Raw genomic sequence first — 25957 nt, 5'->3', positions numbered from 1 at the left:
TAAATAGGAGGATAGATAGGATAAAATAAACAAATTGAGGTGCAAAAATGTGATTACAACCCGGATGTGTAATATTTGAGGAATGAGGCGATGAATGAACGGAAATTAATATGAAAGGGAATGATAAAAAATTGTGTACTAAAAGAAGAGGAAAGATAGATCATACAAAGAGTGATAGAAGAGTACAGAAATAAAAAGAAGTGTATGTGAAAATTATCATTAAAAAATGTCAAATATTGTCTTATAACAAGATAGGGTGTACGAGAGGCCCCAATAAGGAGGACAATTAAAAAAAAACTGTTTTATAAGTAACTTATTCAGGTTCCGAAAACAAGTGTTGACACATTTGCTTTATCATATCATCATTTCAGCCATAGGACTGCTGCTGATCATAGGCTCATATAAAATTTCCTAAAGGACCAATTGGTTTACATGCAAACATTTGCATAAGGAATATATATCTATATAGTCTCTATCTGTATAATCTGGATAGTACATATACAGATATGTATATATATAAATGCAAATATGTGACTTGGGCTCATTAGACCATTAGAGATTAAAACGCTAAGATAGTGATCGGGTTGGTCCTCGTGGGCATATCTGGGAGAAGCCTATACCTTGCAGTGCTGGTCTTTTGGTTAAAAAGAAGAACAACAAGAGAGTATAGTAAGACAATAACTCGTTTGATTGCATGTAGGCTTCAATAATAGTTGTTTTAATATTTTTTTTACTCACAAAAGCCGCCTTCCATAATTTCTCTATTATACTCATACTACATATTATTATTTAGCCTCTTCTGATAAGGAGAGACTCTCCAGTCTACTGATAGGGTTATTTGATAAGACAATTTCTAATTTTTAAACAGGAATTTTTATCAACCCGGACAGTTTTTTAAATTAACTGGTCAATTTCATTTTGCACTCTGAAGTTGGTAATCATGTTAAATCAAGGATCTACCATGGTATACTGGTTAATCTTCAGTAAAAAAAAAAGGGAACCAACTGACCTTGCTATTGCACCGTCTAAGACATTCGCTGAGGAAGGTGTTCATAACAACGAAGAGGGCGTCGTGCTTCGCGATCAGGTAGTGTGCGAGCGTGGGCGTTGTAAACAGCTGCACAGACATCGAGGATATGGAGAACGAGTGATCGTGGTCATCACGAATGAAGTCCTTCAATATAGATCCTGTAACAGAGAAATATGATTAGAGCCATTAATGTCCTTCATATTTATGCTAACTTATTCTAATGTCGGTCAACTTTTAAGATCCCACACCTCGTTGTTCCATCAAGTAACCTTTGTTCCAGCAGTGGGAAGAAAAGACGTAAATTCCCAGCATTTCATACATTTAGTATGCGTATATTGGATCCTTGGGCCGGGTACGGTGCTTCGTGCTGGCAACACGCGAAGCAGGTTAAATGATGCCTCCTTGGATTTCATTACCGTTTATCAACCACACTACACTTCTACACAACCAAATATGACAATCCTTGGATGCCTTGGATAGTCATACTAAAAATCAACTGATTGATGATCTTCTTTGTTGTATATATTAAAACATTTTCAGAAATAAAAATAAAATTTCAAATAATCTTTCACTGTTGGTTAATATTGTCTTTCAAGAGTAATTGATATTAATGTGATATAATTTCATACTTCGGATTACTACATATTAAAATCAATTATTGTTTACTATCTGTACCTACAGATTATGTACTGCAATGTCATAGCCAGTTGCATATATATAGAAAAAATATGACATATATATACATACACTTTTACTGCTTTAAAACTTTCCATCTATTTCCAGACACGGTGTATACGACACATGACTTTCTAATGTTTATATAGCACTAACTAACAAGACAATGTAAGAAAATTACCATAATTCTTTGTAAAGAGTATAGCCATGGTGCGCTTCGTCTCATAGTCCATGAGCGTGGTGGCGATCAGAAGGCGATGCCACGCCGTACGGGCTGCCTTCCACATGCTGCAGTCGTTCTGCATCACACCTCCGACCACGCCTCCCGCCACGCCCCCAACTCCCGAAGCTCCCCCAAGTGCGGAAGCACCCCCGTCTTCGCCCAATGCCACTTGACTAACAGCCAATCGGAGTCTAGGTTCGTTGCTCACGAAGTTTTGAAGCCTGTACGACAGTAAAAAATCATTTTATAATGTTCCTATTGGCGTAAATAAACATTAAAACAAATAAGCATTAAAAAAATACATATTTCCACCCTATGTCATGTATTTAACCTAGTGGGCGCCTAACCAAGCCGCGACTACCTTTTGGCCACAATGGCCAAAGAGATGTTCTTCGCCCATTGTCAATTAAGACGAGCAATTCTTCAAGCAACGTCTAAACCATTTCTGATTCGATCTCGAAGCGAAAATACGACCATAGCATTCATTTTGGGTGATCTTGCGCCTTCGTATAAGGCTCACCGTAAGCGATCACATCTCGGATTCCTAAGTCATCACCAGCAACACACACTGGTCAAATACCATCTTCAGGCTTTCGAGATTTTTGGATAAGATTTTTCCGAGCTTCCCGAACGCTGCTCATCCGAGTCGAATTCAGCGATTGATCTCTTACATCCCTGCATGTCTCAGGTTCATAAGAGAGGTTATTTTCTGTATTTTTAGTAATTTAAAAAATATTTCTTGGATTCCGTTAAAGATACATTGCATTTTAAGACATGAGGTTCCATAAATTTATAAATCTGAGGTACTTAAAAATTACTCACCACTGCAGAAGTTTCATGGCGAAGGTCTGGTGCGCGATGACGTGCGCGTGCATCACGAGCACCTTCAGCACGGGCCCGTGGCGCGACGTGAACCTTTCGAACAGCGCCTTGTGGCTGAGCGTCAACAGTGCATGATCATCCCCCCCACCGCACGCACGAGCGGGAGGTGAGTTTGTTAGATATGACGTTTAATGATATGTTAGTATGTTCCAATAGATTAGTGAAGTCATGATGATTTACTTTATTTACACTCCCTTCCAAATAATTAAACCACATCTAACAGGACATCTAACCCAAAAATAAATGATAAACCAAAGGCATTTATATCTCTATAAGCGGCAAGGATGCCATATCGGTGTTGAATTTTAATAATACAATTATTGGACACAATATATATAACAGACACAAAGTAAAGAATAAAATAATAGTAAAAACAAAGAAATTAAACTAAAAATGAAATTAAATAAAAGAAAACGAACTGACGGTAGGCTAAATATGTACAATTAAAAGAAATAACATTATAAAAATAAAATACTAAGCTAATAACAATTACTGACTATAATAAAAAAATGTCAAATAGAACAGAGAATGAATGAAAGAATGATAGATAGTTAGATGGACTGTATACACATTTAGAGAGAAATATTGTTATGTGATCAGAGGTAGCCAAGCAATAGAGCACTGAGACTTGCGGTCATGAGTTCGATTCCCAGGATACAATCTTATATAATTAGTATTTTGTGCATTAATTATATAGGATAGCCACTGCTCACAAGTTTCCAGAGGATGAAAAGCAACATCCTCTGTGTGCCATAATACCACAGTGCAACCACCAACCCGATTATCAAATGTGTTGATTGTGGTATATCCCCCCATAAATATTTTTGGGGGAGTAATATGCCATGCAGTAAGCATCTATGGGTTGAAACGACAATGACTTGAATATACACCAATACATGTGTTAAAAATAATAACCACTTATTGTAACCTTTTCTCTCTAAGAAAGAGAATATATATGTTACGATAGTGAATGGACATTGCATATCCTTGAGCGCTCATTGATGACCCCCAAGTGATCTTACATCCACAACCAGAGAATGTTAAATCTACAACTTATATAATACACAGATAAATTTATTGTATAATCTACCATAGAACCTTAAAATAAATAAATATCTAAACTTTACACACATCGGCATTTTCAATTAATTTTATTTGTAGTGCTGAGGTATTTAACATTTATATGAATCGCACCATCAGTGATTAGTGTGATTAAGATATTGATATAGAATCTCACACACATAACATACAATAAAAAGTTTAAAGTTTACAAGATGCAAGGAATATAAATAAAAATTATTACTGCTAATAAATATTTTGCATGTCACAATGTATATTAGAAAAAAATGTTACTTTATAGCATGCATTATATCTCATGTATATGTTGTCTTATAAGTTGGAAGTATTTAATAAATTTAAATTATCTTAGAGGAGTGTGCGAGAGAGACACCTAAACTTGTCCATCTTATACAATCTATGTAGAATTGAATCCCCTGAGCATGCTGTATGCATTGAACCCTTTGTCATACTTTGTGATGTCTGCCAGATTAATTGACTTATTTAAAAGTTGTTTAAGGCTTTATACTGATACTTACGTCTCGATGTCCGTTTTTAGTTTGTCGCAGATCTGGAACGAATTGCATTTGACAAGCGCGCGACCCTCCCGATCGATGAGGCTCACCAGCTCCACCGAATCACGGTGGTTGCATTTCAGCACGCGGTTTAGGGTTGCTATCACCTGAGGAGAATACATGTTATTACTTCTACAACGGAGCAACTAATACCTTCTATAATTGTTTTAACCACAGAATAAATTTACTTATTAGTTATACTCAATTCAAAATACGAGTATTTTTTTTCAAATAGGTATTTACGGGCATTTTTGAATTATCAATTATTTTAACATTATAAATAGGTCAGTGTAGTCAGTTTATGAGTAAATCTACCACCAGCCTAGAATTTTGATCGGCTGGGGAGAGCCGGTCAGAAACTAAATAATTACTTTTTTCAATGAAATTTAACAATGGTGTATATATTATAATATCCATTGTGTAAATAAGTCAACAAACCAAGTTCCACACATTATAATCAATTAAAAACTCTTGAACGCTATAATAAAGTTTATTCTATGACATGTTTTTAATTTAAAAAAGGTAGGTTTAAGATATCTTGTAGAACTATATTACATATTCAAACACTCAAACCCATGAAGGATTAGGTTAACTTTTTGAAGACGAAATTTAGGAGTAACAAGGTTATTTTTAATTCTTTTATTTATCTGCATATGTCACTATTTTTTCTATAACATTTTATAATACTGCCAATAAATAATGTTATTAATAGAACATAATTTATAGATATATTACTACTACCATGGAAACAAATTACCAATAGTACGTTTCATTATTTAGGCCACGGGTCTGCAATGTTTTTTTTGTTTATATAAAGACCACAAACATATATGGTCACTTCGTATACAGCACCTGTTCAAAGGTGTGTGTCTCGTCATTGTAGAGCACTGTGCAGTAGCAGTCCGGTTGGTCCAGTATCTGCAACAAGTCTCGCTCTCCGTCCTTGAGCCTGTGGAAATTTAAAGTTATGTAAGTTGCAGATATACAGACCCTATAAAGCCTATAAAGTTAAACGCAGATATACTCCCGATGTACAAGCACTTTGTTCCTTGGTCTTCACTCTTAGTTTTGTTTTATTATATGCTTTTATATATAAATATCTTTTCAACTCTATAACTTTTATAATTACCTTTTATAAATCTTATATAGTCACTCTGAAATATGTTACACTAATTTATTTTTTATATTGGAATGCAACAGGTCTATTATTTCTGACCATGCAAACTCTGCAAGTACAGATAGTAAATTAAAATTCTAAATATATAGTAACCCGAACTTAGAAAATTCCTTTTTGTTACTATATTATCATTATGTTATTTATTATTTCTGTAACTTGATATTTGAATAGGGCACACCATAATACATAGGATTTTTCTAATATAACTTTGTCCCTAACTTCTAAAACTGGAATAAAACTACAAAACTTTATTATCTGTGGTACCATAGTAGATAGCTTTAAACCCCATGACGTCATTACTGGATAATACCTGCCAACTGATTTTGAAACTTTAATAAATAGATTGATATTTGTATGTGTATAGAGGTGTTGTGGAGCTTTGTCTTGTAAATTCCAGATTGTTCTACCCCTTAAGTATGGTTAATATTGTATAGCTTATCCGTACCTTAGCTCATTGGGCAAGCCGGGCGCATGGTCCAGTGTCAGCAGCCGAAAGCAGTAGGACAAACATACGGATGCGACGATCTTCATGCGTTCTAGTACGTCTGCGCTCATGGTGGACTGCGCATCTTGTTCTTCATTCTCGGGCGCCTGGAACCAGATTACAGACGACAATGAGCATTATTACTGGAACCATTGCTTTGATCTTGGAATTGTGGATCACAGAGTACAAGGCCAAAAGGGCGATGCTCAGGAATTCTCCTTCTAAATGTAAATATCTGCAGACGAACGCAATATAACCGACATAGCGCAGCGGATTGGCAAGTTCATGCAGAACAAATGGCCGCTGGCTTTAAGGTTTTGGCACAGAGACGGACTGACATTACCCAGTGGATTGAGCAGCTGATGACCACTTCATACCTTGTACCTTCATAGTTTGAAGCCCCACCACTACCTAGTGATGATGTATATCTTTGGGGGAGGTTTAGGTTCGTAAAAAGGACATCTTTCTGTTATAATGCATGAAAGGTTAATCTGGACAACCCCACTAACCGTATGTAACTCGCAAAATGGGTTTCGCCTCCAAGCCTCGGTGTCCCCGCAGTCGCAGCACCCACCGCCGCTGGACTGACCCATCTTGTATTTGTGGTGTCGATGCGCAGACACCTTGAAGCACTCCACACACAACACGCATGTGTTGTCCATACCTGCACCGATGAATACCAGATTTAATTACAAGGAACTGAATATGTTAAGTGTTGTGCTGCTAGAACTGGAACCTGTCTCAGAGAATACTGGGTGTGGTAACCTTGTCCGGGTTGATATACAAGTTTTAATGACCTAGGAGATTTTTGTGAGTGACAAATATTTATTTAAGTAAGAAAAGGACCAATATTTAGCCACTTCAACACATGCAGTGGTAGTCGTGCAACAATGCGAATTACACAACTACCACCGTTAAATCACTCAACACGTGTTTCACCCCTCCACGTGGCATCTTCAGGAAATATGTTACACCGATTAGTGCCAAACACTAATATATTATAAGTGCTTACTATACTATAAGTTCTCATTGTTTACCGCATGCGTATTTATCAGCGGGCTGGTGGGCAGTGCACTTTGTTGCACGACTATCGCTGCATGTGCGGAAGTGTCTAAATATTGGTCCTTTTCTGATTTAGGATGGACTTCCGCAAGGTAACGCCTGATTCCATTAAATAATATTTATCTAGTTAGCGGTTCTCGAGTATTGAGAACTCTTTGACTATGACATCTACACAGTGAATAAATTTGAGAGCTCTTTCTAGGCCGTTGCATTATTGCTTGGCAGGCCGGCCAGCATGTCGCCGGGCCTAGTATTTGAACCGGGAATTGGTCGAGCTGTAACTGGCCCCATGGGAGTAAACTTCAATTTGAGAGTACCCAAGAGGAGTGAAAGCTGGCACGGGTGCTATTATCTGATTGTCGGGAAATATTATATAACAAATAATACTATCACTTCGGAAAGCGTTAACGCTGTCAATATGATTGATTGTTTAACTCTATCAATGCTTCTATAATAAACAGTAAATACTTTGGGAGGTGCTTATTAAAATATGTGCGATAGTAGCTCGTTCTTGTCAGATTTCTAGTACAACAGAATGAAATAGTTCCAATAGAAGAGAATGTTTTTTTTTTATGGCCCCCGCTATTGGGAGCCTCTCGTACCCCTATCTTTGGTGGGACAGGGACTTTACGGGCAATTTATTTTTTCACATAGTTATTTATTATTTCCATTCTCTCCTTTCGTTCTTCACATATTCTTTCAATCTATTCTTTCATGCCACATTTCTGCTATCTTTCCCTTTAACTCTCTGACCTTTCATTCCTCCCTCATTACATAGAAGAGATTGTTATAACTCACTACATAGATCAAGGTATTAAAAGATTATCACGTTTTTATTTTACTCACCACATTCTCGACAGCTGTACGCCGGCTCGCCTTGTTTGAACACGTGACCGCAGAGCGTGGAGCGTCGCGGCGGTACGACCTGCGAACCATCGCTGCTGCCCCACACGAAGTATTCCAGTGGCTGAATCAACAGCTTCTGAGCCAACTCCTCATCGAAAGACCAGTCTGGGAATTAGAACGATACTTTTGACTTCCGTGTCAGATTACAAACAAAACGATTAGGTTAGCAGGCGCCTATTCCTTGATGACCCATCGCAGCGTCTATATTATCAGTAGTCTCCAGATTTTTTTTCTAATAAACTGCTTTCTAAATTTTGTCGATTCTGGTATATCCTACCATATTCCCAAAACTCAAAAAACCTTTATTTTTCGTACGTTTGACATATTGTACTGAATACACAAGTTTTCACAAAGTTAGTCCATGAACTTTTTAAAATGTTATCTACCTACATTGATAGGCTAAGTTAAAGTAACATTTTTGAGCTTCACTAACGAAAGCAGATCAATTTTACTAGACTCCTCCGCTTACGAATTTCAAACCTCCACTTTTTTGTCGCGCCAAGGATTCCCGTCTTCTCTCGCGTGGATCCCTAGGGGTCGCAGGTCTATCTCGACCACTCTGGGAACCAGGGGTCTATGCTGATACACAAATTGTACTTAAAATATTGTATTGTATTCATGATCGTTATATCTAGATACAAATTGGCATAAATAGATGTTTAAACTTGTCCAAGTAACAATCACATGTAAATTGTTATTTTTTGTGTATGTAGGTGTACAATTGAATTTAAGCCACTACTTTGAATCTCTATTACGTAATTTTAATCAACTTTCCCTATTGTATACAGTTGTACACTTTTTATCTTCTGTACATGTATGCGCGTATGTTGAGAGAGTGAAACCATTGTTCGCTAAAAGACAATACAATATTGTAGGCATCTTGTTTTGTTTATTGGTATAAACAAACATTTACAATTATTCCATTACACACAAAGTTTGAAGTATTATTACTCTTAACTGAAAATTAACGAGTGGAGAGATTTAATATTTTCTGAGATGTTATTTAAGTAAACATGATTTAAACGCACACGCACATAGGTGTGTGTGAATTCACGAATTTGTTTGAAAAAATATTTCGGTAGAGTGACATGTTACAGGCATATCCTTTCAATCTTGCATGACTTCTTTTCTTTTTTCTTCTTTTCGTTTCTTTCTGAGGCAAGTGGGATCGAACCAATACTGATCGAAGTCAGTTAAATGTTTTTATTTATTATTGTATTATATTTGTAATATGTATTATACCTTATTTATTATAATTATATATGTTATATATGTATATAACATATATAATTATAATAAATAAGGTATAATACAACACAAACATACATAGACATACATATGTATGTATGTCTATGTATGTTTTTGTTCGTTTGTTTGTAAATATGTATTTTTTGTACACGTAAACTACCCATTATTAGTACTTTTACCTTTACCATACTAGGGTTGTCTGTAAGAGATTGCCTTGTGTGATAAGACCGCCCATTGTACCTTTTTGTATATTATTGTAAAACTTATTAATTGTATCTTAACGTGTACAATAAAGAATATTAAATAAAAAGACTTCGTTTTTCTTTATTAATACATAATTAATTTAATTTTAAATGTAATAAATAATAAAAGCCTCTAATTACTTACCGAGATAGGTCCTGTTGGGTTGGGGTGAGAATATCCTGGGTACGGTTACCCTCCAGTGATCTTGAAAGTGGGCGTGGGAAAGAACGCCCTCGGCCAACTTGGTTCGCCACAGCTCCACCACGGCGTCAGCGCGCGCTGGCAGCGTGAACCTGCGGGTTTAAATAGTTCCATTTATTCATTCATATTATTATTCAAATAAGTTCATACCACTTGTGTGGCATTGTTTTATTACATGTAAAACCTTATTCATTATTTCTATAAATTCTCATGTGTACACATTGCTCAATGACATAGTACATATAAATCCTCACAAGAATATACATTTTTATTGCATAAAATAAAAGAATTTAACAGGGGCTCCTAATTGTTTATCAGAACTACTCATACGCCGACACATACATAGTCGAAGACTTGGATATCGGAGGAGGATTTTACTACGCTCTTCTCCAAACCCTCAAGACCTACGCGACGGATGGAGTTGATCCATCATACGTATGTCCAGGTCCCTCGGTGGTGCGTGAGCTAATTTTGCACACGTCTGTATCATGACATATGTGTAGTTCCTGTTCTCCACTACGATATTAAGACACTAGACAAGCGCCATTAAAACTTGAATTTTCACAGTTAACAAAAAGTGTCATAGACCGTAGAGTTTAAACTGGTAGTAGTCTGGTAAAACTTTTTCGTTCTCACCGCAATAGTAACGTATCGCATAAAAGAATTCCGCACGAGACATGAATAAAAGTTTACTAACTACCAATCAAACAATTTAAATAGCAATCATAGATAAATAATATCGCATTACAGTCATATCCGCAAAAATTAAGGACACGTTCCTTGAAACTAAAAAAGTAAAAAGGTTTTTTTTTTAAAAACGTTATTGACATTTCAAAGAATTATAACCATGAGCTTCAGATTATTTATGATATATGTGAAATTAATCAGAAAATTTAAGGATGGGAAACAAAATCCAACAAGACTTTGTCCTTCTGAAACATTCCACCATTTAAAGATGATGTGTATGTAGATAAAAATGGATCGACAATAGTGTTGCCATTTCCTTACATATTTAAGCCATTTTCTTACATATTTTCGTAATAAAACAATCAAATTTCTTACGGAGGTATGAAGTTAAAAATTTTTAAAAAAATTGTCGTGTTACGATTTAATACAATAAAAAATAGTGTGACTTGCAGTGTACAAAATATAAAATGTATTTTTATAATTAAAACATTAAATTAATAAGTAAAGTGATTACATCGAAAGACGTGGTATTTTTTTTTCTTTCATCCTCAGGAGCTATGTAACACCGATTAGTGCCTAACACTTCTCTGTTGACTCTATGATACGCATTTATCAGCGGGCTGGCGGGCGGTGCATTTGTTGCACGACTACCACTGCATGTGCGGAAGTGGCTAAATATTAGTCCCTTTCTTACTTAGGATGGATGGAGGACACTTTATACAAAGTGATCGAAAACAGGTGTTAAAATATTTAAAGCTTTTTCGACAAGTACTTTCACACTCTTTAAATATTTACACCTATCATTTATCACCCTGTATACATTGAAAAGTACCAAACCACGACTAACGTGTTACCTATTACTGGTAATTGTTGATTATTACCATTTACGTAACCCTTTACGGACCCTTTATAGACGGATATAGCTAATCAAAGGTAAAGCTAACAATGTTGCTTTGTGTAATTATAATTGTATGTTGTAAAAATTAGTAAACTGTGAACAGCGGAAGAGGACTAAGACCTGCGGCCGTAGATCACGGGTTCGATTCTCGGGGTACAATCTTATATAATTCATACTTTGTGCATTAATAATAGAGGATTTTCACTGGCCACAAACATATTTCCAGAGCATGGGCAGAAGCATCATCTGCATACCATAATACCACAAAACGTTCGCCAACCCGCCCGCCAAGCATGGTGAGGCGAGGCCCCCTTAGATATCTTTGGAGTCACAGGCTGCAAGGACGACGACAACGAAAGGCATACTAGTTTTAACCAGAGAGTCACATGTAACAATAAATGTTTTAAGTAAGAAAGATATGTTAATTGTATATATTAACATATATACAGGTAACACATAATAGAGTAGTGATAAGTACGATAAGTACTACGTAATAAGTATAAGAAAAATAATAAAAAAGAAGGCCTAAAAAAAAACAATACATATAATAATAATAATAATAATAATAAAAAAAAACAAGGAAAACGACCATGATAACCATAGTCATAAAACTTAATTTAAAAAAAAGCAAAGGCCAGCACGACTAATACTAGTAAGATATAACCAATAAGCAAAAATTTGAGGAGACACCTTGACCTGGAGACACAAAGAAGGATCTGGACAAAAGGCATCGACCTCCATGTCGATGGACCAATTTGAAAAGTGGGGAGATTGGCAAATGGGGTTTTTAGTCGGTTAGAGTCCGACACTACTTGGGCAACATTCCCAGGTGTCCAGGAGGATTTTCCCCATTTGCTAATTAGCTCTACAACATTATAAAAATAACAATAAATAATACGTGTTTTGATAGCACGACATGCTAGCTAGGATGCATTATTTGCTATCAGATAAACGTCATATATATTTCATAAAAATCAAAATATTCTTTATTTGAATAGGCTATTTCATGCACTTTAGATTCATCAATCAACATAAAACGTCACCATTGTTGTTCCTACAGGAAACTACCACCGGTTCGAAAGGCAGTTCTGCTAAGAGCCGACGAGAAATTCAACAGTTGGTCTTTACAAATATAGTTTTATAAAGAGTGCGCAACAATAATTAGCTCCCTATGTGAGCATCAATGTTATTTAAATTCACGCATTAACATCAGTACAGTATTCTTAGATACAATAGTACTCTTTTTCATTAATATTTTTTTAAAATTTATTTTAAATCTGAAATTGATTGCGGAATTTAAGTGTACACACCTATACCTTGTACCATAAACGATTTACTTAATTTATCTTATATAGACTTAAATACATAGAAAGAGACGCAAAAATGTTTTTAAAACCCTTTGAATGTATATTAGTTCTATTATATAAAAAAAACAAGGCCTTCGTTCGGTATAGATCTATAATATTTAAATTTCGTCCAGGTCTTATGTCTCTGTGACGCCTTCTATATAAAATTAAAAGAAAGTTATTAAATTCAGATGTCAACTGACTTTGAACATTCATCGTATTCTCCTTCTTCCATGTCATTAATTGCTCAATCACTGCATCACCTGCACGATCTATCCACGGACACAATATATGAATAAAATAAATAATAAAAAATTCACAAAATGTACAGTCGCGTAAAACTTGCAATATCTCTGTACACACACTAACACCATATGCCGCGGACTGTACATATATAAAACCGCTGAACGTATAACCCGACAAACATCCTATCTATTTATATACATGAGACTAGTCGTCCGTTCCGGCTTTGCTCTGAATTCATCGAGAGCAATTTCTATTAATAGTAAGAGTGTTGATATTTTCACGATCATAAATATACACGACTGTACCTAATGGCATAGGGCGGTGGCGGATGTCTGTCTTTATTGATTCGCTTTTCCACACGACTGTCGCGACAGAGTACATCTAGGTATAAAAGCAGGGGTCGGTAAACTAAGAAATTTTCCATTGACATTTCTACTACGACTCTTTAAAAGAAAAATATGAGGTCTTGAAACTATATCTTACTTATCTTTCTCATGATTTCCGAAAATTTTCTTTCGTGGATATCCTTTTACATGTATGTTTTTATAAACGCGTAACGTTTTTACAAAACTAACTGGCTTGACGCAAGGATTGATAAGTCGAAGTGACAATCAGCGGGACATGTGGCGCGCAGTACAGATGTCTGCTTGGGCCTTAAGGCAATGAAGTGGAGACGACTGAGAAGCCTAGTAAAGACCGTCCACTAACAACGTGGACAGATGGCCCTATTAAAGTCATCAAAAGGCACGAGATACAGGCCGCTTCCAACAGGTGTTAACAGGTGTCATTGGAGATCTATGGAGTGAATCCATGTCCAACATGAGCGTGACATCCTACGGCTGAAATAATGATGAACATGATGATCTTTTTAAATTCATATAAATAAATAATAATCGCCAAATGTATTATTAAGCACAAAGCAAAGTTTGATAAAGGTACTTCTGAAGAAAACTAAAATTAGAAAGTAAGAAAAGGACCAATATTAAGCCACTTCCGCACATGCAGTGGTAGTCCAACAACATATTGCACCGCCCGCCAACCCGCTGATAAATGCACATGCGGCAAACAACGCCACGTATCAATAATATGGTAATATACCAATACAAATAAAACTAGAATGATGTCAATTAAATTAGCACAAAGCTAGAAAGCATATTTTTGACTTCCAAAAAAAAAATATTCATCAGAAATTTTCCTCTATCGCGCATTAATCTCATTTACAGCGATTAAAAATAAAACTCAATGTTCCAGATCAACGGCTGCGGCTGAAGCCTACTCCATATATTTTTAATCGCAATAAAAAATTCTCTTATTCGTAATAGCGAAATGGTGCTCGAAGTTTGTTATATCCTCGATATCACCAGAGTTATCACTCCACTATTACATTCCTGGTGGTATATATCTCATTGGTACCGACCCTAAAATTATCGCTTTTTACAAAAAATATGTATTATTCCGGAAAATAATGACGTATCATATTTTATAGAAAAACCGACTGATTTTTACCGCTCTGACATTTTCAAAATTTGAATACTAGATTGCAAAAGTTTGTTGATATCGAAGGTGAAAATATCGTTGATAAGAAATAAAAACTTGATGATTTTAACTTAAGAAAGCGACATTACTTTCCGGTCTCTATCTCCTCGCCCCTTTTACAAAATAGAATATCATTATCATCATAACCAATTCAGTTGTACGACGTTCACTGTTGGACATGAGCCGCTTCCATAGATTTCCCAATATCCTGGTTAGACGCGACCGGCATCTGGCGTTTTCCAAAGACTAACAACATCATCTTCACCTTGTAAACGAACATTTTACGCTTCATTTGCATTTTAAATGAAAATTTTTGGCACAATGTGACGTCGCCACCATTTGCTTTTGTATCTGCCATCACCCCCATGACATGATGCGGCGTCCAAGGATTGGGACAGTCTCAATCTTATCCTAATAATTTTACCGTCTTCCTTAACCCTGAACTGAAACACATTTATGCATTTTTTTGCATTGAGGTCCGAATTCATTATTCATAGTTAACCCTCTCGTTACCAGCGCCGGAATTATCCGGCATGCACCTTTTAATGTGTGCTTATTATGTTTAGATCCCTGTTTTAAGATTTATCACAGCCAAATAAATTACTAAGAATTATTCAAACTTCTATTTTTAATTAATATACCAGTAAAATCTTTAAATATGTAACACAAATGAGAAAATTCGAACATCAGCTTACCGCCATGCAATGTGCACACTTCGCGGCGCACATGCCCGGTTCAGTAGCGTCACTTAACATACCATCGTACGAACTGCGGTAAGGAAAGGGTTAATACCGAACTGTCTATAGGGTCAGTTAGTACACTATAAATGTTTACAATTCTTTTCCTACGACTTGTTTTATCAAATGTTTCATCTAATCCCTTTATTAAGCGTAATACGTTTATATGATATGATATGTTTGCAAATAAATATTGACAATTCACAATACCATCGTCATATGAAAACAAATGTCATTAATTTGCCGTATAATTTATAGCGTGAAAACTTGTCCTTGATTGATAATGTAAATCTTAATGCGTTGATCGCTGCGCTTTAAAATCAAGATATGTTAAAAACTGTGTTATTTCTAATCTCTTTATATATGCGTCGTATTAACACCTTCCGTGCCACGGCAATTTTTGAAGATTTTCCATTCAGGTCGCGTGGCGCGTATACTACCCGCACTTTAAAAAATAATGAGTCGTTTAAGAACTACGCTTTGCCCTTTTTAATGCTGGAAATCTTATAATTGGCGGGAAAAAGTTATAAATTTTAATATGTTGTATTACTCGCGTAAGTGATGTGAAGTTATCTATATTCGACTCTACAATTCATTTTTTTAAGAATCATTTGTTTTTCGAACGAAAATTGCAACGCCCCACATTGCATGGAATGTGTTAAGGAATCTAAAGTCAAGATGCGTACTTCAGATATCTACGCACAAACAAGTAATATATTGGTATAATCTATAAGATTTCCTTATCTCTAGTTCAGTTATCGCTTATCACTGTTAAGTGTTGCCATATCAACTACGCAGCAGTAACGGCATTGAACGTAGAACAAAATAGACAACCGGTTGAATTTGAGTTTGACCGCTTAGTGTCTATCTAATATATAAAATTCTCGTGTCACGGTGTTTGAACTTGAACTTCTCTGAAACGGCTTGACCGATTTTTACCAAATTTTATATGCGTATTTAGTAGGTCTGAGAATCGGCTACTCTCTATTTTTCATACCCCTAAGTGATAAGGGTTGTTCACCCTTAAATTTTTTTTTTATTTTTTTGACAAAAATACAAAAATACATACAAACTTAAATTTTCACCCCTCTACGATCAACCCTTATTTTTAAATTGAAAATTAAAAATATTTTTTTTTTTTGCAAAACAACGTTTGCGGTATCAGCTAGTTTTATATATAATAAAACAAATATACAGAAATAAATCGATTTCTATACACGTGTCATATGTGTCATAATTTGCACAAAAAAGTCGCACTATATCCTTGAAATATCCTTACATAAAATCGAACAAACTTCACGATTCGCCCGAACCTAAGGCTTTGCAGTGAGCACTCGTGCTTCGTTACCTTAAAAAGAGGTTTTACGCTAAGCGCCCTTAGCGTCCTGCCCCCTCGCAACCGCGTTATGTGCAAATGCATACAGCAATGTACGTCAAGTAAAAACATTCCGAAAAACACCCTTTTCTATTTATATCATTTAATCACATCACTTATTTCGGAAAAAAACGAAACTTTATAAAATAACACCATTAACGTTTATAGCCTAAAATTTAGATTCCCAAAATGTTAAAGCTACATCGTAGTTTCTTGTCTGTATCACAAAAACTAAGCAAAAATAGCATGCGAAACTCTTTTATGTCTTTTTAAGTTAAACAGAGAAAATAATGTTATATATTTATATAATAAATTTTAAATTTTATCATCATTATTTCAACGGTAAGATATCCATAGCTAGACATAGGCTTCCCCGATAGAAATCCAATAGGAACGGCGACCTTCACAATTCCGTCAGTGTATCTGTCATATACGCCCGATTGCAAGGGATAGGCCTCCCTAAAGATCACTACAATGACTATGTTATCACCTTCACTTCTTGAAGAGCCTATCCAGGTCACATCTACCAGTGGTCATCATTCGAGAACCTCTTGACTGCAATAGCTAACATCCGAGCATAAATTACAAAATCAATCACCCAATTCATCTTTTTAAAAAGGCTGTCGAATAAATATTCTATTTATCGCATTGCTTACAAAAATATTACAACTGGTTTCATTATCTATTCTATACGTAACAAAGATTTCCGTGGAAAAGTAGAGCCTAGGAAAGTAAGAGTAACTGTAATACATTTTAAGCCTTATCACTTAACAAATAAGGTTTCAAAGAGAGTAACGGTTGTCGGCGGAAATCTAATCAGTGAGATGAACGAGCAAGAGCCGGTTTGGGACGGGGTCAATGACACTAATGTTTACGTTTCTACAGCGAGTGAAATTATTTCAAATTATAAGCACCCGTTAATGTTTGTTTTGAATGAAGAACATTGACTTTTGTCCGCAAAGAATTTATAAATAAAAACTTTCAGTTTCATATGTTTTAATCTTATCTCAACCTGTTTGTGACTATTATATATTTACTAATAAACCATTCGACAATCACTGTGAAGACGCTAATCTGCAATATTATGTTACAAAGCAAGCGTTACAGAACCCTCTAAACAATAACCACTGAACCCTATTGCCGTGAACACGCGTGACCTTAAAAGTTATTTCTGAATTTTTGTGTACGGTTCTCGGAAATTCTAACCGAGTACTATCTCGTACTTACTATAACCTTATCCGTAGTATAAGTGTACTTCCCCATGACAACAGTTCAGTGTTGTTTTCCGAGTTATAACATTAAGATCTGCGATCTGTGATACAACGTGACTATTTGGCAAGTTATTTGGACAATGATTTCTTAAGCTATTTGAAAGCGTAGTTGTGACTAAGCGAAAGTATACTTTGTGTTAAAGTAGGGTGACCATCTGATTTGTGAACGAAAGACTCCTTGTGCACCAGTGGTGTTTCATTTCGAGTCAGAACCCACAGTAGGTAACAATAAATTAGCCGCTCGTGATTGCTTTCAAAAAAAAAAAATTACACTGTACCAAAGAGACCAAATTTCATTTACTTCGACAGTGAATGTAGAACACAAAACACTACACAAACTACAGTTAGGTGAATCCGATTTTTTCATCAAATAAGAAAATATGTTTTGTAAGGGTCCAGATCTCAGCAATAAGTTTAACTAAATATCTATATTGCCCCGTTGTAAAACCACTACATACGTAGATGCTCTGATTGTAACGTCTTATACCAAATTCCATATGAAGACTTATTTTACAAAGTAACAAATATTTGCTTTAGAGAAATTGTTTTTTTTTTTACGGCTCCCGTTTTTGGGGACCTTCGTTCACTCCTATGTGTGAGATATGGCTTTATTTACCGGGGTAATTAACTTCTCAATTTTGATTTTCATTTTATTTTCTTCTTTCGTGCTTCATATTTTCTTTTGTTTGTCATCTTTCGTTTGTCACAATATCTGTCACTCTGCATTTCGTTCAGACTTCTTCTTACATCACTCTTCTGCGTTCCCAAGATATCACAGATTTGTTTTAATCATCACAGACTTATGTTACTGGTTAAAGGCTGTCGTTCTATCTTTTTTTTAAAGGACTCTCAATTCTGCCCAAATAACATTTGCAGAGTCCACGGGTATGAGGTAGCAATACGTGTGTATTATTGTGTTATCAATATTGAGGGAATATTTTTACTTGGTAACGATTTGCAAATAAATGTTCAACTCTCTCATTGATCTTTCAATTAACCAAGCACCAACTCAATTATAAAAATTAACTGCTAACTTCGCTCAAGGGATATCATTTATTTAGCGTTTTTTTTTTATTTAAACATGTTACTCATGTAAAAGTATATTCATTCATTTTAATTTTTTTAATAACTTCAGACGTCATATTTCTATAAGCACGTTGATAACAATAGACAATGTTATATACTTAATTTGAAATGAGTTACGATATATTCAATTGTTAACAAGAGTACAAGTTTTACTTATTTTTATTTATTATGGGGACCGGAAAGTAAAGTCGCTTTCTTAAGTTAAATTCACACGAATATATTTTTAACAAGTTTTTATTTCTCATCGACAATACATTCATTTTCGTTATCAACAACCTTTTGCCATCTAGTATACAAATTTTCAATGCCGGAGCGGTAACAAATCAATCCGGTTTTTCTGTAAAATATGTCGATTGAAACGACATTACTTTCCCGTCCTTCTAATATAACTCGAATTTATCTAACTTTGATTTACATTGCAGATGTCTTGTTCTTCAATATTTACAACAGTGTGATCTCATATGGGTCCTTAGTAGCACTATAGAGGTAGAAGGTATCCTTCACACCCTACCTACCTATAACATAACAATGCTCCTTATTGGTTTTTATATATAAAAAAAACTCCATTTATCCGTTCGTCATCTAGCAACCTATGAATAACTGAATATGGTTACACTGACCATTGTATCCGAGTGATTTTTTTTTTTATGGCAAACCACCAACAACATTTTTTAAACGATCTTACAATCTTTGGCTACAATCAGAGACAAGCTGGCAACGTTATCTGATTGATAAAATGTTTATGCAATATATTATATACTTTTGGGTTAATGGGATCTGTTGTTATACGGACATCATTTCTATGCCAGTAACGATATCGATAGCTATAAATAAAAGGTTGGTAGCGCTGGTTATCCAAGAAAATGTCATATAGCAGAAGCAGGCCGAATGGATCAGGAGATAGTGGAATCTACTCGAACATGCAGTACACGAGGACGAGCGACAGGAAACGCCTTTTTAAGTCAACTCTTTGGTTCATCATATTATGGTAGAGGTATTAGTAGAAGGCGACTAAATTTGGATGACATTATCATTCACTCAAAGATAGGAAATCCATGGTTACATCCAGACGATATAACCCTCGAGTTTTGGTTTTAAATTCATCAAAAAATCCACTACAAAAATAAACTTGCATCACTGAAATAACAATTGTCAAAGCATGCAGTCAAACATAATCTGTACATATAAGAACACCAAATGCGACACATGTATTTGAAATGCTTCACAATCGAAGACGACGGAAGCTGGCATAGTACCAAACGACATGAAGGGAGAAAGCACGCCGGTTCCCTCGGGGACCTTGGCGCGATATTGAACCCCGCTGCTCGAGGCTGACTGTCACACCGTAACGTATTCATATTCGCCATAAATACCGATAAATATTTTTTTCAATTGTTACATCCGAATTTATAAAGAAAATTATAAACAACGATGAATTACAGGAGTAAAAGCTTGAAAAGAGTAAGTATATAAAGGTCACTTATAAAGTAATATATGGTATCCAAAAATTAAAGGATACAGATACAATAACTTGATGATAATGTAGTAAGAAAAAACGTTTATAAATTAAAAACATTAATAATTTTATCTTATCTGTCAAAATAGTGTACCGCATTTCAGTGTTTATTTACTGTTTATATGTAAAACCAATAAATTAACTTTGTTCTCAATAATTACTCACCGATGTAGCAATTAAACGACATTTTAAATTTGCAGCGCGTGAACTGTCAAACGCGCGAAGTTCATAGCGAACTGTCATGTGCGCAGTTGCAGTAGTTGCCAAAAAAAATTAAATTTTTCAAGTTTTGCGCACATTTTATAAGAAACTTCTACAATATATTAAAGAAATAATAAAAAGAAAGAATTCGGTAAAGTCGTTCTCAATATATATCGCAATCTCTCGGTTTTAATAAAAGGTATTCCTTTATACCATATGTATAGATTCAACGTTGCATATGTTTCGCACAATTGTTGGACAACGATGCAGTATTTTAGAGCTGTACCATACTGTATTATTTGGTCTGTTATCGAAGAATAAATAAAAACCGGCAAGTTTACACAGCCGGTTCGCGTTCGAAACACGCGGTGTATGTTATTTATTTATAAATCGACCGAATTTTCTCTCCGCGTGAAGCTCTCGCGTTTGCTCATTCGTGAAGTCACATGCTATTTCGGTGTGAAATATGGAACACAATCGCGGCAATGCGAAATCTGCGCTCCTGTGTCTATATTGGACGACGGTGTGATGAGCGGCCACCGTTCGACTTTGCCAATTTAATGTCGCATGCGATATTTCTAGACAACGGCACGTGTTATGATATCTGAAGTAATCGACTGTCAAAACATGAATTTAAATGAACGTTTGTGATAATTGGCGTGCATTACAATAGAACACATAATTGTTTAATTATAAATTGCCCGTTGATCTGCCGCGAGATCTCGGCCAGATGATGTAAAAGCCGATAAGGCTTTACCTTAAAATAACTAAGATGCTATCTTAGATGTAGATAACGGTCGCAAATGATTCACTGTTGTGTTGATTTTATATTGTGAAATCCCGGAAGATTACGCCACAATTGAAATCATTGTCAACTTTATCTATATATATATATATATATATATATATGTATAGATGTATACATATATATACATACATAAATATCCTTTTTTTCTCTTGGTCACACCGTCACACCGTAACTTTAGAACGACTTTAACCAATTTTATTAATATTTTTAAAAACTTTTCTAAAACTCTGTAGAAGCTTTTTATGAGAAAAAATATATAATTAAGCTGGAAAATAACAGACAATATAGTTATAATACATTTAATCAACAAAGTGATTACTCTAAAATATTTTTTATTAATTCATGTTCTGAAGACCACGGACCAGCAAGCACTGTGTACAACATGCCAATCACACGGTGAACAGAAGGCCTTGTTAAGGTGATCGAATTGGATATCTCTATGATGCTATGGCTTATATCCAGCTGCAGACGTCCAACGGTTGAAATGATGATTATGATGATGAATAATTTTTTCCAACGGAATAAGTCGGGCCAAATAACTTCTAGCAGTTCCGTATATTGGGACAGCTAGTGTGTTATAAATCGTGGTTTTATTAGGGCAATAGTACAGAACGTGCAGCCATGGAGGGCTTGTATAACCTTTTGCGAAAAAGTGATTTTAGGAGGCTGCGGAGAGAGAGAGAGAGAAAGAAAGAACAACTGAGCTCCTCATTCGGAGATCTGAACTTCGCCAACCTCATAACTTGACCTTGGCGACGGATATGGAATGATCGTATGAATGTACGTATGTCGTAGCCCTGCGGTGGCAGGTGAAATAAAACTCGCGTGTTTATGACGGGTGGAAACAGCAGCTCTCTTCTAAGGAGTTGAGGCACTAGGCTACCACCATTGAAACTACGATAAAAGAAGACCGTGGGGTTTTAGCAGGTAGGAGTCAGGCGTAACCATTTCGTTGTCCTCGGAGAGAAAGGGTATCCCATGCAGGATTTATCCCCTCCTAAAAAAAGCTTGTATGTTATAACATATTACAACCAGAAGTTGACGTGTAGAAGAAAAACAAGACGTTATGTAATTGAAATCGATAAGGAAAATGAAAAATTCTTGTACTGGACGATAAAAAATTGCCATAAATCGTAGCAGCGTTTTTCCAATGTTATGGAGGAATAAATTTTCACTTCTCTCTCATATAACCTGTTTATTATCGATAAATATACGAGAGTGGATAGAAAACTTCATGGCCTCTCTCGTTCTACGCTCATTTAATAGTATTTTTCTAATAACATAAGCAATGAAACTCCTTTAAGACAGATTATTTAATATTAAAATCGATACCATATCCATCATTTCAGCACAGGATATCCAATGGTGGAAATAGGCATCTTCCCTAGATTGAACCGATATATGAATATCGTTTTGTCTGTCAAACCAACGACATTTTTTTTCATTTAGTATTCAGTTTTGTTTAATTTACATATTTGATTCACATTATATTAATGGTTATCATAGACTGGCATGTTTTTTAATATACAATAACAAGTGTAAGTATACTAAAGATAAAACTTATTCATTCAACAATCGAACTTTTAAGAGAACTTTTATTGATCGTCAACTTTTTAATTTATTACTAACTCTACTCTGCTTCGCAAGGTGTTACAGTTGTGAAGAAGAAGCAGGAAGAAACTCCACAACAACACATGTTTTAATACTAACAACACAGATTTATACACATACACTTCATCGTCATCTGATATAGCCTAAATAAAATCCAAACGAAGGAGCGACATCACTGCCAAGGATCCTAGTCATATTCGTTTATTGAATAATGAGCCTTTTCCATCAATTTACTTTTAATATGCGCTTAGAATTTTGCAAACGATAGTTCAATAATGTTTTGCGAAATTTTATTTATAAATCTAAGTCCGTTTATTACAAACGAATTAGAAACTATTTACAATCGAAACTTTGGTACAGCCATTTTTTCTCGATCCTTGTAAATATACTACGGACTTTCCGTATGTTTGATTTTATTATAATTATTTTAAACGCACAAAATGTTATCATGTGGGGTCATCACTGTGAGAATATTGATTTTTTTAAGGTTCTTTGAACCGCACTCTAAGCCGCAAATTGCTCGAATGTCCCTCTGGGCAAGCGTACCGCAGGACATCTAATCACTACCTGGTGTCCATCTGACGACCTTGGTGGACCTAAGTTCATTGGAAGGTGATGAAAATCGCTTTATACCAGTTTTGAGTATTCTAAATATCATTGACAATTACGACTGTATTTTAATAAAAAGGACTACATTATCCTACGCACAGGCATCGATCCGGTACGCAAATATTACGTAACGTATCTGCAATGTAATAACTTAGTACAGAATTATTCGAGCCTTCACTTACACTGCGGTCACGTTTCAAGGTCCATTGACAGTTGGGAGGGGTGGCATGACGTCACGTTGCGCTTAGGGCTAAGTACCTTTGTTTAATTCATGTAACTATATAAACCTTGTAATTGCTATCTTAAATTACTTAGAACGCAATTAGAACGAATCGTGTGAATATTTGACGTTGATAACTCTTAAACATAAATTATATGATACGATAAAGGGTTTTTAAACGAAGGTAGATTTTTCAGGTCCAATTTAAGTGAGTACTATTCTTGCCAAAAAGTAATCCGAAATTCAAAAAAATATTAATTTATAGGATTTTCCAAAAACTCTGTTAGATGCAAAAAAAAAACAAAATTTAAATAATCTCTATTCAAGCAGGCATATACAGGCTTTTGAATCGTGGATTACTTTATAATTATAAGTATTATTATTTTGTCATGTCTAAATTATAATAACCACCAACTTCCACACGTTTTGATCAATTAAAAACTATAGAATGCTATAATAAAAGTTGTTTAACAATATACTTTTAATTTTACGTTTAAAACTAAGAATTGGTTTAAAATATCTCGTGGTACTTTATTATATATAATTGTACATACAGACCCTCGAACGATTTAACTTTTTAGAGATGAAATTCAGGCGTTACGTGTTTATTCTTATTTTTTATATACACCATGTTTGTGTTGTCGCTATTTTTTATAAAAAATTATAAATAAAAGCATATAATTTATGTCACTAAAAATATATTACGAAACAACCCGTTACAATAATTTTTTTTTAAAACTTCATTCATAGGATCTCTGTCTTTTAAGTTATAAATAACCCAAACAGGTCTTTTCTATTTTTTATTATATATTTTTTATTATCTTCTATATTTTTATTATATATTATAAGGTATAAAATAAATATAGAAATAATAGTGGCGGCATTGCTCTATTATAAAATCCTGTAAGAGAGAACTCTATGAAAGTAACTAAAATAGGAGATAAAGTTTCATTAATAAAAATGACTACATATAGTCGATATATTCATTAATAAATATCACAAAATACCGATGTATTTAAAGTTGATATTAGAAATAAATATAGGTTTATTATGCTTTCTATAGGCTCCATAAAAATATAACAATTTTCTGTACGGTATTACAATAACCCATGAAATTGTGAACTATCAAGTATTAAATTTAAAATGTTTGATATCGGAAAAAATCCTATTATAATTAAAAAGATTTTTCAATTGATAATAAACCTTGGAAATTGCTTACGAAATTAGGAATATTTGTATTAGAGATCGCTAAAAAAATCATCAGTTTGAGGGCTTAGACAAACGTGCGTTTGAAATCTGCGCTGATTTATTTCATGTGGAGATATATATATATATAGCCATACAACTCTACCCTAAAATGGTAGAGAGACTTTATACTACGTCATTTACATTTTTCTTTTTTAATTTTCTTTTTACTATATAATATTATTTAACTCTAGCTCTCATGATTATTTTATCTATATCTATATTTTAATGTTATAATTATGCACGCGTGTCATCTATTATTTTAAGTTAAAATATACCAATATAGGAGATCTCAATTGTATTTCACTTATTATTCGTATTATGTACCCAAGCGATCACTATAAATATTGGCGATCGCTATAAAAATCTTTGTAACAGACCAACGACGTCTTATATACATATTGTTAAAAAGCAAACTTACGTTTTAAATTCCTCCAGCACATCACTATGATATACAAATTTTGAATGTCTTTTTTCATTGTAGTTAGAACACATACGTCTTAACACCTCTTTGAGTAGCATGTTACACAACTAAATTTATTATTCAAAAATATGGAATTAAAACTAATAACCACAATTAATTTTAACAACAGTTACATTTTATTATAAATTATACATATACTTTTTTCTATCACTAAACTTGCGAAATTTTTATCAACACACCCGTTTAAATATTCCGGATAATAGTAAATAAGGTTACATTAACTATATTTATGTTATTGTTATACACAGAGTTGCGTGAAGAATGCCAGATAATAGAACAACACATGGTCTTTCAAAAAGCACTGCGCTATCGATAAGGG

General features: G+C 34.6%; 1 protein-coding gene across 1 annotated transcript in view; it reads right to left on the bottom strand.

Moving 5' to 3' along the window:
- Ubr1 (Ubr1 ubiquitin ligase) overlaps nucleotides 1-25757 on the bottom strand; it is a 42659-nt gene extending 16902 nt beyond the window's left edge. Inside the window, exons 1-10 of the mRNA XM_068766852.1 lie at nucleotides 25576-25757; nucleotides 9706-9854; nucleotides 8011-8175; nucleotides 6612-6766; nucleotides 6064-6209; nucleotides 5294-5390; nucleotides 4406-4548; nucleotides 2751-2864; nucleotides 1887-2149; nucleotides 1010-1188 (exon numbers count right to left, since the gene is read on the bottom strand). Coding sequence (XP_068622953.1) covers nucleotides 1010-1188; nucleotides 1887-2149; nucleotides 2751-2864; nucleotides 4406-4548; nucleotides 5294-5390; nucleotides 6064-6209; nucleotides 6612-6766; nucleotides 8011-8175; nucleotides 9706-9854; nucleotides 25576-25676 — 1512 coding nt within the window. The 5' untranslated portion in view covers nucleotides 25677-25757. The remainder of the gene's footprint in view (nucleotides 1-1009; nucleotides 1189-1886; nucleotides 2150-2750; nucleotides 2865-4405; nucleotides 4549-5293; nucleotides 5391-6063; nucleotides 6210-6611; nucleotides 6767-8010; nucleotides 8176-9705; nucleotides 9855-25575) is intronic.
- Between the last annotated feature and the right edge of the window lie 200 nt (nucleotides 25758-25957).

This window comes from Battus philenor, unplaced genomic scaffold (genome assembly GCF_028537555.1).
Source record: "Battus philenor isolate CCGP_79_NKW_IND1 unplaced genomic scaffold, ilBatPhil1.0.hap1 SCAF_22, whole genome shotgun sequence".
Lineage (NCBI taxonomy): Eukaryota > Metazoa > Arthropoda > Insecta > Lepidoptera > Papilionidae > Battus > Battus philenor.
Note: the sequence above shows the minus strand (reverse complement) of the source record. Positions and strands in the feature narration are given on the sequence as shown.